The sequence below is a fragment of the Callithrix jacchus genome, chromosome X (assembly GCF_049354715.1).
Source record: "Callithrix jacchus isolate 240 chromosome X, calJac240_pri, whole genome shotgun sequence".
NCBI lineage: Eukaryota > Metazoa > Chordata > Mammalia > Primates > Cebidae > Callithrix > Callithrix jacchus.
The window spans coordinates 69,864,382-69,881,459 of NC_133524.1; the positions used below are offsets into that span (position 1 = coordinate 69,864,382).

The window sequence follows — 17,078 nt, forward strand, 5'->3', positions numbered from 1 at the left end:
AGTATGAAAGTTAATATTTAGAAATAAGAAAGTAATGCAAAAAAAAGCAGAGTTGCAATTCTCATCTTTGATAAAATAGACTTTAAAGCAACAAAGATCATAAGAGACAAAGAAGGCCATTACATAATGGTAAAAGGAGCGATACAACATGAAGAGCTAACGATCCTAAACATATATGGACCCAATACAGGAGCACCCACATACATAAGGCAAGTTCTTAATGACTTACAAAGAGACTTAGACTCCCACACAATAATAGTGGGAGACTTTAACACTCCACTGTCAATATTAGACAGATCAACCAGACAGAAAATCAACAAGGATATCCAGGGCTTGAACTCAGACCTGGAGCAAGCAAACCTGATAGACATTTACAGAACTCTCCACCCAAATCCACAGAATATACATTCTTCTGAGCACCACATCACACCTACTCTAAAATTGACCACATAATTGGAAGTAAAGCACTCCTCAGCAAATGCAAAACAACTGAAATCATAACAAACAGTCTCTCAGATCATAGTGCAATCAAGTTAGAACTCAGAATTCAGAAACCAACCCAGAGCCGCACAGCTTCATGGAAACTGAACAACTGGCTCTTGAATGTTGACTGGATAAACAATGAAATGAAGGCAGAAATAAAGAAGTTCTTCGAAATCAATGAGAACGAAGACACAACATGCCAGAATCTCTGGGACACATTTAAAGCAGTCTCTAGAGGAAAATATATAGCAATAAGTGCCCATATGAGGAGAATGGAGAGATCCAAAATTGACACCCTATCGTCAAAATTGAAAGAGCTAGAGGAGCAAGATCAAAAAAACTCAAAACCCAGCAGAAGACAAGAAATAACTATGATCAGAGGTGAACTGAAGGAGATAGAGACACGAAAAACCCTTCAAAAAATCAATAAATGCAAGAGCTGGTTTTTTTGAAAAGATCAACAAAATAGACAGACCGCTAGCCAGATTGATTAAAAAGAAAAGAGAGAACAACCAAATAGATGCAATAAAAAATGATAAAGGGGAAATCACCACAGATTCCACAGAAATTCAAACCATCGTCAGAGAATATTACAAACAACTCTAGGCACATAAACTAGTAAACCTGGAAGAAATGGATAAATTCCTGGACTCCTGTGTCCTCCCAAGCCTAAACCAGAAGGAAGCTGAAACTATGAATAGACCAATAACAAGGTCAGAAGTCGAGGCAGCAATTAAGAGCCTACCACACAAAAAAAGCCCAGGTCCAGATGGGTTCACAGCCAAATTCTACCAGACACACAAAGAGGAGCTGGTACCATTCCTTCTGAAACTATTCCAAATAATCCACAAAGAGGGAATCCTTCCCAAATCATTTTATGAGACCAATATCATCCTGATACCAAAACCCGGCAGAGACCCAACAAGAAAAGAAAACTTCAGGCCAATATCCATGATGAACATAGATGCAAAAATCTTCAATAAAATATTGGCAAGCCGATTGCAACAGCAAATCAAAAAACTTATCCATCATGATTAAGTAGGATTTATCCCAGGGATGCAAGGCTGGTTCAACATATGCAAGTCTATAAACGTAATTCACCACATAAACAGAACCAAAAACAAAAACCACATGATTATCTCAATTGACACAGAGAAGGCATTCGACAATATTCAACAGCGCTTTATGCTAAAAACCCTCAATCAACTCGGTATCGATGGAACGTATCTCAAAGTAATAAAAGCTATTTACGACAAACCAACAGCCAATATCATACTGAATGGGCAAAAACTGGAAGCATTCCCTTTGAAATCCGGCACTAGACAAGGATGCCCTCTTTCACCACTCCTATTCAATATAGTACTGGAAGTTCTAGCCAGAGCAATCAGGCAAGAAAAAGAAATAAAGGGTATTCAAATAGGAAAGGTGGAAGCCAAATTGTTTTTATTTGCAGACGACATGATAGTATACCTGGAAGACCCCATCGCCTCAGTCCAAAAACTCCTGAAACTGATAAGCAACTTCAGCAAAGTCTCAGGATATAAAATCAATGTGCAGAAATCACAAGCATTCCTCTACACCCATAACAGACTTAAAGAAAGTCAAATCAAGAACGAACTGCCATTCACAGTTGCTACAAAAAGAATAAAATACCTAGGAATACAACTCACAAGGAACGTAAGGGACCTCTTCAAGGAAAACTACAAACCACTGCTCAACGAAATATATAAGAGAGGACACAAACAGATGGAGAAACATTCCATGTTCATGGTTAGGAAGAATTAATATCGTGAAAATGGCTATACTGCCCAAAGTAATTTACAGAATCAACGCTATCCCCATCAAGCTACCATTGACTTTCTTCACAGAACTGGAAAAAACCACCATGAACTTCATATGGAACCAAAAGAGAGCCCGCATAGTCAAGTCAATTCTAAGCAAAAAGAACACAGCAGGGGGCATCACACTACCGAACTTCAAACTATACTACAAGGCTACAGTAATCAAAACAGCATGGTACTGGTACCAAAACAGAGATATAGATCAATGGAAGAGAATAGAGGCATTGGAGGCAACACAACATAGCTACAACCATACAATCTTTGATAAACCTGACAAAAACAAACAATGGGGAAAGGATTCCCTGTTTAACAAATGGTGTTGGGAAAACTGGCTAGCCATGTGCAGAAAGCAGAAACTGGACCCCTTCCTGACACCTTACACTAAAATTAACTCCAGATGGATTAAAGACTTAAACATAAGACCTGGCACCATAAAAACCCTAGAAGGAAATCTAGGCAAAACCATCCAGGACATAGGAATAGGCAAGGACTTCATGAACAAAACACCAAAAGCATTGGCAACAAACGCCAAAATAGACAAATGGGACCTAATGAAACTCCACAGCTTCTGCACAGCAAAAGAAACAGTCACTAGAGTGAATCGGCAACCAACAGAATGGGAAAAAATTTTTGCAGTTTACCCATCTGACAAAGGGCTGATATCCAGAATTTACAAAGAACTCAAACAGATTTACAGGAAAAAAACAAAGAAGCCCATTCAAAATTGGGCAAAGGATATGAACAGACACTTTACGAAAGAAGACATATATGAGGCCAACAATCATATGAAAAAATGCTCATCGTCACTGGTCATCAGAGAGATGCAAATCAAAACCACATTGGGATACCATCTCACGCCAGTTAGAATGGCGATCATTAAAAAATCTGGAGACAACAGATGCTGGAGAGGATGTGGAGAAAAAGGAACACTTTTACACTGTTGGTGGGAGTGTAAATTAGTTCAACCATTGTGGAAGACAGTGTGGCGATTCCTCAAGGCCTTAGAAATAGAAATTCCATTTGACCCAGCAATCCCATTACTGGGTATATATCCAAAGGACTCTAAATCATTCTACTATAAGGACACATGCACACGAATGTTCATTGCAGCACTGTTTACAAGAGCAAAGACCTGGAATCAACCCCAATGCCCATCGATGATAGACTGGATTGGGAAAATGTGGCACATATACACCATGGAATATTATGCAGCAATCAGAAATGATGAGTTTGTGTCGTTTGTAGGGACATGGATGAATCTGGAGAACATCATTCTCAGCAAACTGACACAAGAACAGAAAATGAAATAGTGCATATTCTCACTCATAGGCGAGTGATGAAAAATGAGAACACATGGACACAGGGAGGGGAGTAGTAAACACTGGGGTCTATTGGGGGGAAAAGGGGAGGGCCAGAAGGGGGCGGAGCTGGGGAGGGATAGCCTGGGGAGAAATGCCAAATGTGGGTGAAGGGGAGAAAGGAAGCAAAACACATTGCCATGTGTGTACCTATGCAACTGTCTTGCATGTTCTGCACATGTACCCCAAAACCTAAAATGAAATAAACAATTAAAACAAAACAAAAAAAAAAGAAATAAAAAAAAGAGAAAGTAATGCAAATTTAGAGCTCTCAATCCTCTAAATTACAGTCCTAGTGATTTTGGCTCCCTTGAAAACCTATAGGTAGTGAATGTGTAGGAAAAATTTAAATGATGTAGCTGGGTAGGTCAAGTCTCAACATTATATTAATCTAGCTTGGAACATGCACTTCAAGTTGTAAATATATAATGAACTTATAAGTAATACTGGGTGACTATCAACAATAATAAAATGTTTATCCAATAACTCTCAACCAAATCAAAGATTATTTACTAATAATGCCAGTATAACTAACTATTCAGTACTGAATGTAGTTCTTTCACCTTTCAAATAGGAAAATGTTCATATTATTCAAATTATTTGAGAAAACTGTAAAGTGAACACAAGACTCTTTCTTATTCTATTGCCGTACTTATTCTTTTTTTGTGTGCCAATTTTAAATAGTTTTATTTAAGACATTGCATTTTTCACTTAGAATACAGTGTTTATAAAGTGCAATGTTATTTCCTTCCCAAGTGCATATGTTCCATATTCAAGTATTGAGAATGCCCAGTAACTTACTATAGCAGCTGAACTTTTTAAAACTGCCACAGAATTTGCTACAAATTTAGGTCCTGCAGTGTTTTACATGTGTGGAACATTTCTACTTCTATACTTGGGTTGGCTTAATCAACCTCTTCAATGGTGGGCCCTGAGGAAGCACCACCAGAGGGAGGAACTCCACCACCAGGGAATCCCCCAGGCATTCCTCCTGGCATGCCTCCTGTACTCTGGTACAGCTTGGTGATGATGGGGTTGCAGACTTCCTCCAGCCCTTTCTGCTGATGTTCAAATTCTTCCTTCTCAGCAGTCTGATTCTTATTGAGCCAGTTGATAATTTCATTACACTTGTCCAGAATCTTCTCTGTTTGTCCTCATTGTTAATCTTGCATTGAAGTTTCTCATCTTTGACAGTTGCTGTCATGTTGAAAGCATAGGACTCAAGTAAACTCTTAGATGATACTTTGTCCGTCTGCTTCTCATCTTCAGCTTTGTATTTCTCAGCTTCCTGGACCATGCATTCAATGTCTTCCTTGCTCAAACAGCCCTTGTCATTAGTGATAGTAATTTTGTTCTCTTCTCCTGTACTCTTGTCTACAGCAGACACATTGAGGATGCCATTGGCATCAATGTCAAAAGTGACTTCAATCTGAGGAACACATTGGGGTACAGGAGGTATGCCTGTGAATTCAAACTTGCCAGGCAGGCTGTTATCCTTGGTCATGGCACACTCACCTTCATAAACCTGAGTAAGCACATCAGGCTGGTTGTTAGAATAGGTAGTGAAGGTCTGTGTCTGCTTTGTAGGAATGGTAGTATTATGCTTGATGAGGACAGTCATTACTCCACCAGCAGTTTCAATACCAAGGGAAAGAGGAGTGACATCCAAAAGCAGCAAATCTTGAACATTTTCAGACTTGTCTCCAGACAGGATGGTGGCCTGGACAGCTGCACCATAAGTAACAGATTCATCAGGGTTGATGCTCTTATTCAGTTCTTTTCCATTGAAGAAGTCTTGGAGAAGCTTCTGAATCTTGGGGATGCGAGTAGAACCACCAACCAGGACAGTATCATGATCTGTAACTTGTCTAGTTTGGCATCTTGAAGGGCCTTCTCTATGGAATCCAGGGTGCCATGGAACAGGTCAGCATTCAATTCTTCAAATTGGGTATGGGTAATGGAGGTACAGAAGTCGATTCCTTCATAGAGAGAATTGATCTGAATACTGGCCTGGGTACTGGAAGAGAGAGTACACTGAGCACACTCACAAGCAGTATGGAGGTGTCTTACTGCTCTCTTGTTCTCACTTATGTCCTTCTTATGCTTGTGCTTGAACGCAGCAATAAAATGGTTAATCATTTGGTTACCAAAATATTCTCCACCCAAGTGGGTGTCTCCAGCTGTAGACTTGACCTCAAAGATTCCATCCCCAATAGTGAGGATTGACACATCAAAAGTGCCACCTCCCAGGTCAAAGATTAACACATTTCTTTCTGCTCCAACCTTTTTGTCTAAGCTGTAGGCAATAGCAGCAGCATTTGGCTCATTTATAATTCTAAGTACATTGAGACCAGCAATAGTTACAGCATCTTTGGTAGCCTGATGGTGAGAGTCATTAAAATAAGCTGGCACTGTGACCACAGCATTGGTAACAGTCTTCCAAGGCAGGCTTCTGCAATTTCCTTCGTCTTTGTTAGAACCATAGAGGATACCTCCTCTGGATAGAAGCTTTTGGTCTCTCCATTGTATTCTACTTGGACCTTGGGCCTGCCAGCATCATTCATCACCATGAAGGGCCAATGCTTCATATCAGACTGGACAACATCATCATCAAATCTGCGTCCAATCAGATGTTTGGCATCAAAAACCATGTTGGTGGGGTCCATTGCAACTTGATTCTTTGCGGCAACACCGGTCAATAGTTCAGTGTCTGCAAAGGTGACATAGCTTGTAGTGATTCAGTTTCCCTGATCATACACAAAGCAATTATTTCTACTTTTCCATGCTGGAAAACACCTATACAAGAGTAGGTGGTGCCAAGATCAATATGAACGGCAGGACCCTTCGACATGGTTGCTGGCATGTAGGCCTGGCCCCAACAATGAAGAAAGCCACAGGAATCCCGAGAGCTGCAGGAGAGTTCGATGAGTGCCATACTTATTCTTGCATAAATATAAATGCCATAGGGTATTTGATGAGTGTACTCAAGTTACTTCAAATTAAGCTTCAAGCATTGGCTCACTGTCCTTCTAAATGGTTTCTAATTCCTTTTAAGAAAAAATGAATAGCAAGGTGGTGACATGCCGTAGTCCTACCCACTCTGGAGACTGAGGTAGGAGGATTGCATGAATCCAGGATTTTGTGCCTGTGAATAGCCACTGCACTCCAGCCTGGACAACATAGTGAAACCCCAGTGCTAAAAAACTAAAACAAAAAATAAAACCAAAAATAAAACTCCAAATTTCCATTTCACCTCTCCTCTTCTGGAGGCATTTCAATACTGTAAGCTATCATGATTCTATTCTCAAAGCAGGAGGAGTAGTTTTAAGCTTTTCATAAAATGTGCTTCTAAGAGGCCAAATCAGTATTTTCTCAACTTGGAGATCTTGAAACCACATTACTTCCTAGAGTTTTAAAAATAAGCTATGGAAGCTGATGTTAACTATTTCTTTGTATAATGTAACCACTCTGTATTCTCACCTGCAGGAAAAATTAAGAGGCTACAAACATGGTATTTAGTGACTTCCAATATCTCCCAGACTGATTTAGATGTTTCTCCCTCTATGGGTCCACAACACCTTTTGCATATCTTGTTAAAGAAAAAAATTATTCAATGATAGTTGTTACAGCATTGTAAGGAAGACTTTATTCAGGACCATTGTTAATAGGTACAGGAACCATTGCAATGAGGTCTTGCAGTAAGGGAGAGAGACTGGGCTCCCCTCCAAATACAACATAAGCAAGTGGGAATTTATGGCCAAGGGGTGGAAAATTACTAAGAGGAAACATCAGAGGTAGGGATTCTGACTAAACCATCCTAACAGGATTCTTGCTGAAGACAGGCCAGGGTGATTGGGTGTCACCTGGGGGTGGTAGAAGATGAGAAGCCTGATCAGATGTGAAGGATGATCAGATATCAAGGATAGGGGTTCCTGGCTAAACTGACTTAGCAGGGTTCTCTTCCTAAAACTGGATTTTACAAGGAAGTGCACAAATGGGCCTAGGAAAACGTTCAGAAGCTCACCTAAAGTTTGGCCAAGCAGAGACTTTTTGCTTGAAGTCAGTCTAGTTTTACAAAGAAAATTAATTCCAAAATCACATCCGTCCTAATAAAAGAAACTCAGGGTTTCAATTTCTTGTTATCAGATGCAAGTTACTTTCCTTCTAAAATTAGCGAAGTAATTTGGTCCAGAAAAAGGAAAGCTACATACAAAATGACTATTATAAAGGCAATTCAAACAATCTACTCCATGACTTGTTATATTATTTGTAAAAAGGCCATGAGCTCATGCAGGTTATGTAGAACTAAAGGTAAGTTAAACCATGTTAAATAATCCCTAGTTGTTTCATCACCTGACTCTCAGCTGAGATTGACAGTCTATGAAATTCCACCTGAAAAATAAATGGCTCAAATTAAACTCAGGGTGTGAAACAAAATAAATGACCCAACTAAGTCTGATTCCAAAAGAATGTTCTTAAACATGGCAATATCCCAGCTAATGTCTCAAGTAGTATCTTACCTGCTTTATCTCACTTTTTAACTGCATGATCCCAGTTCGTTCTGTTTTGGTTGCTCCAACAGCACCAATCTCATGGATAGAAATAGCAGGACTGACATTTGAATCAGTGGGACGAACTATATAATATGAGAGATTAAAGAGAAAGAGAGAGGATAATAAAGTTCCATTTCTCCCCCATCATGTTTAAAAAAACTTTGATATATATCCTTATTTTTAACTTAATTTAAAAACTATAACCTTGCTATTTGAAATGTGGTCCATGGACCAGCAGCATCAGTACCGTCTAGGAAATTGTTAGTAGAATCTCAGGTCCCACTGCAGAGCTACTGAATCAGAATCTGCATTTTAGCAAGATCCCCAGCTTGAAACACACTGCTTTTTAACTTCGTTTTAGCACTCTAAGGTCTGACACCCATCCATCTGCCTGTATATCTATTTACCCTGACCCTGAAAGTTGAGCACAAGAGATGACTGCTTCTCATTTGCTTTGCTGCTTTAGGTATGTAATGCCAAATCAAATCAAAAACACAAATGCAGGTGGACTATTAATTTGTAAGTTTAAAATTGAAGGGATACATTAGATGTACCATAAGCAGCTACACACATACACACATAATACAACACTGTAAGAGCTACTGAATTATTGCCAATTAGAATACAAGAAAGTTTCAGATGATATGGGTTGCTAGTTGTCCTAAAGTGGAGACATAGGATAATGTGAGGAAATCAATAAAACAGTTAAAAATGATACATGGGCCGGGTGTGGTGGCTCACACCTGTAATCCCAGCACTTTGGGAGGCTGAGGCAGGTGCATCACAAGGTCAGGAGATTGAGACCATCCTGGCCAACATAGTGAAACCCCATCTCTACTGAAAATACAAAAATTAGCTGGGTGTGGTGGTGTGCGCCTGTAACCCCAGCTACTTGGGAGGCTGAAGCATGAGATTAACTTGAACTGGGAGGTGGAGGTTGCAGCAAGCTGAGATCGCGTCACTGCACTCCAGCTTTGTGACAGAGTGAGACTCCATCACAAAAGAAAAGAAAAGAAAAGAAAAGAAAAGAAAAGAAAAGAAAAGAAAAGAAAGATGATAGCAGTAAATCCACTTAGCTGATATATCATTTAAGGAAAAATATAGTGGTTTCCAAATCTTGCTCCAGAAGACAGCTTGGTTTCTTTTTTTTTAATTTTTAATTTTAATTTTAATTTTTTAAAGATGGGATTTCTTCATGTTCGTCAGGCTGGTCTTGAACCCCCGCCCTCAGGTAATCCACCTGCCTCAGCCTCCCAAAGTGCTGGGATTACAGGTGTGAGCCATCGCGCCCAGCTGGTTTCTGTTTTATATATTTGAGTTTATTTATTTGGGGCAAAAGGCTCCTGTGATGAAGGAAAAACATTTTAAAACCAACGAGACACTTAAACAAAACAGTATGAAATGAAAATGCAGTTATTTAATCTTACCACTTCGTTCCACTCCAAACTCCTTGCCGCTGAGAATGTGATGCAGGAGATTCTTCATGGCTGAAGGACTGAGATTCATCAGGCCCTCCATGGCTTCCTCAGCTAGTCAACAGAAATATTAGAACAGAAGGAGTTCTAATTTGCCTGCCATGCCCTCTCTATATTTTTTCTATTTGATTTCTTGCTTAGAATTTCTGAGTCACTTGATTGGAAGAACAGAATTACAAAATAAATTGGTAGCACCCTACTCCTTAGGTATTCTTACTACCATAGATTTTTAATTATTTAAGGACTGACTATCCAGTTTGTGGATTAGCCAGGTAATTGGTTTCTTCTTCGCATCCCCTCCACATCATTAGGGTACTTCGTCAAATCTTTATTTGAAGGTGGGAAGAATGAAAGAAGAACCATGGAAAGGGAGGCCATTCAGAGAAAAGCAATGAATGTATATATGCTGATAGACTAAAATAATTAAAACTTCTCAGTCTGGAAATAATAGAGACTTAGAATAGATTTGAATCCATGAAATTATGAATATAAGAGGAAAACTTGAACTTGTTAATCAGTGTTATACATTATTAAAAGTTGAATACATGCAGGTCATCATTTTAAGTAACATTAGTACAAGCAGGTATGGTGACATGATACCTAACCTTGAGAGTCTGACTATCTCTTTGGGAGTGATGGAACATGTAAACAAGATAAACAACAATAAAACATTGCATATACTATGTGCCAAATGAGAGGTACAGACAATAAGTGCCTTTGAAATCAATGGAGACATCAATTTCCAAGGACCGAGACTGACAAAGTGAGTGGGAAGTACTGTGGGAGTAGAAGATAAAGGCCAGACTGTTGAGGGTATTAAATATCAGACCCAGGGATCTTGACTTTATCCTATAAGGAATAAAGAGCTGTGATTTTCATGAATCCATAGGAAAAGAAGAAATATAACAGGCAATTAAGGAAAAGTGAATATTCAGGGGCTTATCCCTTATTGAGGTTTATTATTGAGCAATCACACCCTCTTGTAAAACATCCCTTGATACCACAACTATAGAATACTATATAATGTTTATCTATAACAATGTACTGAACTGGAAACCATTTACAATCAGGTAGACCCGGACTCAAATTCCACTATTAGCTATGTTACTTTGGGGAAGTTAGTTAACCTTCTTGAGTTTCAGTTTCTTTATTGGTAAAAGTGACACAATAATACCTTCCTCTCCAGAGGATTCTTGTAAGAATTAAATGACACAATTTATGTAAATATAAAGCAAAAAGCACAGTATCTGGTAGGTTTAAAATAATTGTTAGCTCTCTTCTATCAGTTATTTAAATATAAATTATCTCATGTGTTTGAGTTAGGTTTGACTCAAACTGATAAATTTAGCTACTTGTTAACAGCACGATTAAAAGTCTTTTGGGAGAAATTTAACAGACAGAATGGCTAAAATTGAGTTTTGCAATTTTGATTTTATTTTTCTGTGCCATCCCCATCTGTATTATTTTGCCATTCTTGTTGAAATCAAACAAATACTAATGGAATAAGGAATCATGCCATAGGGGTCTATTTTCCCCTTCATACTTTATACTATTCTGCCTTACAGCTTTTATAGGCCCCAACTATTCTTCTAGCTAAAACTTTTATCTTGCCAAATATACCTATAGTTAATTTCAAATAGAGTCTTGTCAGATAGATGTTAATAAAAACATCATTTTCCCTTATTGAATCATGATGGTGACTAGGCAGAATGCTGACAACATGATCCACTGATGTAGTGACTCATTCTTGGTATACAGAAGCTCCACTGCCTAAATCTGAACCCAACCTAGTCTGTTACACTCAAGTACTCTCCAGAGTGAGAGAAATGAAGTTAGCAAAAAGTGATAAGTTAAGGATTTGGAGTGAAGAACCCGCAAGAGATGGCATTCTGAAGCTGCAGAACTGATAAACAAATGTGTCATCTTATCAGCTCCTTGACTTGTATAAATAGTGACTAACAGGGGAACAAGATTGCCATATCCAGTTTCTGAACTCCATAGACCTACATCAAAAGTGGATTCTACCTAAAACAGTTACTGAATTAAGTACCTGAGCATCGAAGGGAGTGGGCCAGCTCTGTTGCCATAACTTGTATGATCAGACCAATTCGAAGTCGAAACATTTCAGCAAAGAGGCAAGGCTGGGTTCGCATATACATGGCAAGATATACCATTATTTCCTGCATAGAGTAGACATAGACAAAAAAATGGCCTCGATCTCACAATGTCTATTTTGTTGTCTTTGGAAACTGCTAGATCAATTGAAAACAAACTTTAAAATATCAATCACCAGATCAGGCTTTATAATTCTTCTCACCTGTGTAAGGATTGAAATGCTCATATCCCCTTCACTGGCTTCATCTATCAGCTGAGTGAGCACCTCATAGGGCAAAGGTCTGAGGAAGAAGACAGTGAAGAAAGACAATATTCTACAATCACTTAATTGTAAATATGTTGAAAAAATGAAGTAGCTTTACCCAAGTCCAAGTCACTGCCTCAACATTTCATCATAGTAGCATTCTGATTCTTTCAAACTTCAAAGCTCATTCATTGCCTCCTGAAACCACTCTGGCACATATCAACTCAGAGGAGCTCTGCTCTCTTCTTTCTAAACCTGGATTGTCTTCCTCCTTCAAAATGTATTTAAAATTCACACCATGATGTTCTTCTAGACTAGACTAGTCTTTTATAGTTAGCTTTTAACATCTGACAAATAACTATTATGGCTACAAAGTACTAAATTAATTTTAAGCAGTGCTTTTTTGGTAACACACAATGTTTCTACATATTTATGGGGTACATGTAATGTTTTTTTACATACATAGGATGTGTAATGATCAAGTCAGGGTTCTTAAGGTATCCATCACCTTGAGCATTTACCATTTCTTTGGGCTGGGAACATTTCAAGTCCTCTCTTCTCATTATTTTGAAATATACAATACATTGTTGTTAACAATAGTCACCCTACTCTGCTACTGAACATTAGAATGTATTTCTTCTTTAACCAACATCTCTTCAGCATCCCATTCTAACAATGGAATACTAGCTGTGTCTTTTTGAAACCATTTTATTACTTTACAGTCACACTTGATAGAGTTATTTGATTTTCTATAGTTTCATCAATTCACACATGTGCACTCACACATGCACACACACACATATACACACAGGTATACACACATCCTTCCACACTTCTGATTCTCCTGATGACACAAAACACTCTGGGGCATGAACTATGCCATCTTCTTTGGATTGCCTAGAGTGTCACAAAACTGATACAAAAAATACTCTTTTTGCCAGAAGCATGATTTTATGGGTTGATTTGTGTCCTCTCCTCAAATTCTTTTCTTTAAATTTTTAAAAAAAATTTTTGTCGGTATACAGTGGGTGTATGTATTTCTGGAGTACATTAGATATTTTGATACAGGCATTTGACATAATAATCACATAAGGGTAAATGGGGTATCCATCTAATCAAGAATTTATCTTCTGTGTTACAAACAATCCAATTATACTCTTTTAGTTATTTTAAAATGCACAATTAAATTATTTTGACTATAGTCTCCCTATTATGCTATCAAATACTAGATCTTATTCATTCTCTTCAACTATTTTTTTGTACCCATTAACCATCCCCATCTCCCATCTCCCCCACTACCCTTCCCAGTCTTTTGGTAACCATCATTCTACCTTCTATCTCCATGAGTTCAATTGTTTTGATTTTTAGCTCCCAAAAATTAGTAAGAACATGTGAACTTTGTCTTTCTGTGTCTGGCTTACTTCCTTTGACATAATGACCTCCAGTTCCATCCATGTTGTTACAAATGACAGGATCTCATTCTTTTTGGGGTCTGGCTAGTACTCCCTTGTATATATGTGCTATATTTTCTTGATCTATTCATCTACTGATGGACACTTAGGTTGCTTCTAAAGCTTGGCTGTTGTGAATACTGATGAAATAAACATAGGAGTGCAGATATTTCATCAATATACCAATTTCCTTTCTTTTGGGTATATACCCAGCAGTAGGATTGCTGGATTGTATGGTGGCTCTATTTTTAGCTTTTTTCAGAAACCTCCAAACTGTTCTCCATAGTAGTTGTACTAATTTACATTCCCACCAACAATATATGAGGGTTCCCTTTTCTCCACATCCTTGCCAGCATTTGTTACTGCTTGTCTTTTGGATAAAAGCCATTTGAACTGGAGTGAGATGATACTTCATTGTAGTTTTGGTTTGCATTTCTCTGATGATCAATGGTGTTGAGCACCTTTTCATATGCATGTTTGCCATTTGTATGTCTTCTTTTGAGAAATGTCTATTCAGACCTTTTGCCCATTTTTAAAGCAGACTATTAGAATTTTTTCCTATAGAGTTGTTTGAGGTCCTTATACATTCTGGTTATTACTCCCTTACCAGATGGGTAGTTTGCAAGTATTGTCTCCTATTCTGTGGGTTGTCTCTTCACATTGCTGACTGTTTCCTTTGCTGTGTAGAAGCTTTATAACTTGTTGTGATCTCATATGACCAATTTTGCTTTGGTTGCCTGGGCCTGTGGGGTATTACTCAAGAAATCTTTTCCCAGTCCAGTGTTATGGAGAGTTTCTCCAATATTTTCTTGTAGTAGTTTCATGTCTTAAGGTCTTAGATATAAGTCCTTATTCCATTTTGATTGGATTTTTGTATGGAGAGAGATAGGGGTCTACTTTCATTCTTCTGCATAGGGATATCCAGTTTTCCCAGAAACATTTATTGAAGAGATTGTCCTTTTCACAGTATATGTACTTGGAACTTCTGTCAAAAATGAATTCACTGTAGATCTATGGATTCCTTTCTGGGTTCTTTATTCTGTTACATTGGTCTATGTGCCTTGCTGTTTTTATGCTAGTACCATACTTTTTTGGTTACTATCACTCTGTAGTATAATTTGAAGTCAGGTAATGTAATTCCTCCAGTTTTATTCTTTTTGCTCAGTGTAGCTTTGGCTAGTTTGAGTCTTGTGTGGCTCCATATAAATTTCAGGATTGTTTTTCTATTTCAGTAAAGAATATCCTTGATATTTTGATAGGGATTGCATAGAATCTGTAGATCGCTTCAGGTAATATGGACATTTTAATATATTGATTCTTCCAATCTATGAACATGAAAGGTCTTTCAATTTTTTAGTGTCCTTTATGTTTCATCAATGTTTTATAGTTTTCATCTTTCACTTATTTGGTTAATTCCTAGTATTTTATTTTATTTATAGTTACTGTAAATTGGATTACTTCCTTGATTTCTTTCTCAGACTGTCTACTGCTGGCATATGGAAATGCTACTACTGATTTTTGTATGTTGATTTTGTATCCTGCAACTTTTCTGAATTTATCAGTTCTAATAGTTTTTTTTGTGTGGAATCTTTTTTCCAAATATAAGATCATATCATCAGCAAAGAAGGATAACTTGAATTCTTCCTTTCCAGTTTGTATGCCTTTACTTTCTTTCTCTTATCTGATTGTTTTAGCTATGAATTCCAGTACTATGTTGAATAACAGTGGTGAAAGTGGGCATCCTTGTTGTGTTCCAGATGTAGGAGGAAAGGCTTGCAGTTTTTTCCCCATTCAGAATGATACTAGCCATGAGTCTGTTGTATATGGCTTTTATTGTATGTTCCTTCTATACCCAGTTTTTACAGGCTTTTTTTTTTTTAAATCATGAAGGGATATTGGATTTTATTGAATGATTTTTCAGCATTAATTGAAATGAATATATGTTTTTTTTTTTTTAAATTTTTTATTGGATTATAGGTTTTGGGGTACATGAGCAGAGCATGCAAGACAGTTGCGTAGGTACACACATGGCAGTGTGCTTTGCTTTTCTTCGCCCCTTCACCCACATTTGGCATTTCTCCCCAGGCTATCCCTCCCCACCTCCCCCTCCCACTGGCCCTCCCCTTTTCCCCCCAATAGACCCCAGTGTTTAGTACTCCCCTTTCTGTGTCCATGTGTTCTCATTTTTCATCACCCACCTATGAGTGAGAATATGCGGTGTTTCATTTTCTGTTCTTGTGTCAGTTTGCTGAGGATGATGTTTTCCAGATTCATCCATGTCCCTACAAACGACACGAACTCATCATTTCTGATTGCTGCATAATATTCCATGGTGTATATGTGCCACATTTTTCCAATCCAGTCTATTATCAATGGGCATTTGGGTTGATTCCAGGTCCTTGCTATTGTAAACAGTGCTGCAATGAACATTCGTGTACATGTGTCCTTATAGTAGAACGATTTAGAGTCTTTTGGATATATACCCAGTAATGGGATTGCTGGGTCAAATGGAATTTCTATTTCTAAGGCCTTGAGGAATCGCCACACTGTCTTCCACAATGGTTGAACTAATTTACACTCCCACCAACAGTGTAAAAGTGTTCCTTTTTCTCCACATCCTCTCCAGCATCTGTTGTCTCCAGATTTTTTAATGATCGCCATTCTAACTGGCGTGGGATGGTATCTCAATGTGGTTTTGATTTGCATCTCTCTGATGACCAGTGACGATGAGCATTTTTTCATATGATTGTTGGCCTCATATATGTCTTCTTTCGTAAAGTATCTGTTCATATCCTTTGCCCACTTTTGAATGGGCTTGTTTGTTTTTTTCCTGTAAATCTGCTTGAGTTGTTTGTAAATTCTGGATATCAGCCCTTTGTCAGATGGGTAGACTGCGAAGATTTTTTCCCATTCTGTTGGTTGCCGATCCACTCTAGTGACTGTTTCTTTTGCCGTGCAGAAGCTGTGGAGTTTCATTAGGTCCCATTTGTCTATTTTGGCTTTTGTTGCCAATGCTCTTGGTGTTTTGTTCATGAAGTCCTTGCCTACTCCTATGTCCTGGAGAGTTTTGCCTAGATTTCCTTCTAGGGTTTTTATGGTGCCAGGTCTTATGTTTAAGTCTTTAATCCATCTGGAGTTAATTTTAGTGTAAGGTGTCAGGAAGGGGTCCAGTTTCTGCTTTCTGCACATGGCTAGCCAGTTTACCCAACACCATTTGTTAAACATGGAATCCTTGCCCCATTGCTTGTTTTTGTCAGGTTTATCAAAGATTGTATAGTTGTACGTATGTTGTGTTGCCTCCGGTGCCTCTGTTTTGTTCCATTGGTCTATATCTCTGTTTTGGTACCAGTACCATGCTGTTTTGATTACTGTAGCCTTGTAGTATAGTTTGAAATCCGGTAGTGTGATGCCCCCCGCTGTGTTCTTTTTGCTTAGAATTGACTTGGCTATGCGGGCTCTCTTTTGGTTCCATATGAAGTTCATGGTGGTTTTTTCCAGTTCTGTGAAGAAAGTCAATGGTAGCTTGATGGGGATAGCGTTGATTCTGTAAATTACTTT

The 17,078-nt window shown here is 38.2% G+C and overlaps 1 protein-coding gene and 1 pseudogene across 8 annotated transcripts in view; both read right to left on the bottom strand.

Annotated features, from left to right (window-relative positions):
* PHKA1 (phosphorylase kinase regulatory subunit alpha 1) overlaps window positions 1-17,078 on the bottom strand; it is a 186,775-nt gene that overhangs the window by 23,556 nt on the left and 146,141 nt on the right. For 4 of the 8 annotated variants that reach the window (XM_078362947.1, XM_078362946.1, XM_078362943.1 and 1 more), the window contains 5 exons: window positions 12,028-12,106; window positions 11,761-11,890; window positions 9,663-9,764; window positions 8,203-8,318; window positions 8,036-8,074 (listed from right to left, as the gene is read on the bottom strand). In XM_078362947.1, coding sequence (XP_078219073.1) covers window positions 8,036-8,074; window positions 8,203-8,318; window positions 9,663-9,764; window positions 11,761-11,890; window positions 12,028-12,106 — 466 coding nt within the window. The remainder of the gene's footprint in view (window positions 1-8,035; window positions 8,075-8,202; window positions 8,319-9,662; window positions 9,765-11,760; window positions 11,891-12,027; window positions 12,107-17,078) is intronic. The other 4 variants (XM_078362950.1, XM_078362949.1, XM_078362948.1 and 1 more) reach the window with 1 other exon arrangement.
* Window positions 4,449-5,439, bottom strand: LOC144581031 (heat shock cognate 71 kDa protein pseudogene; annotated as a pseudogene).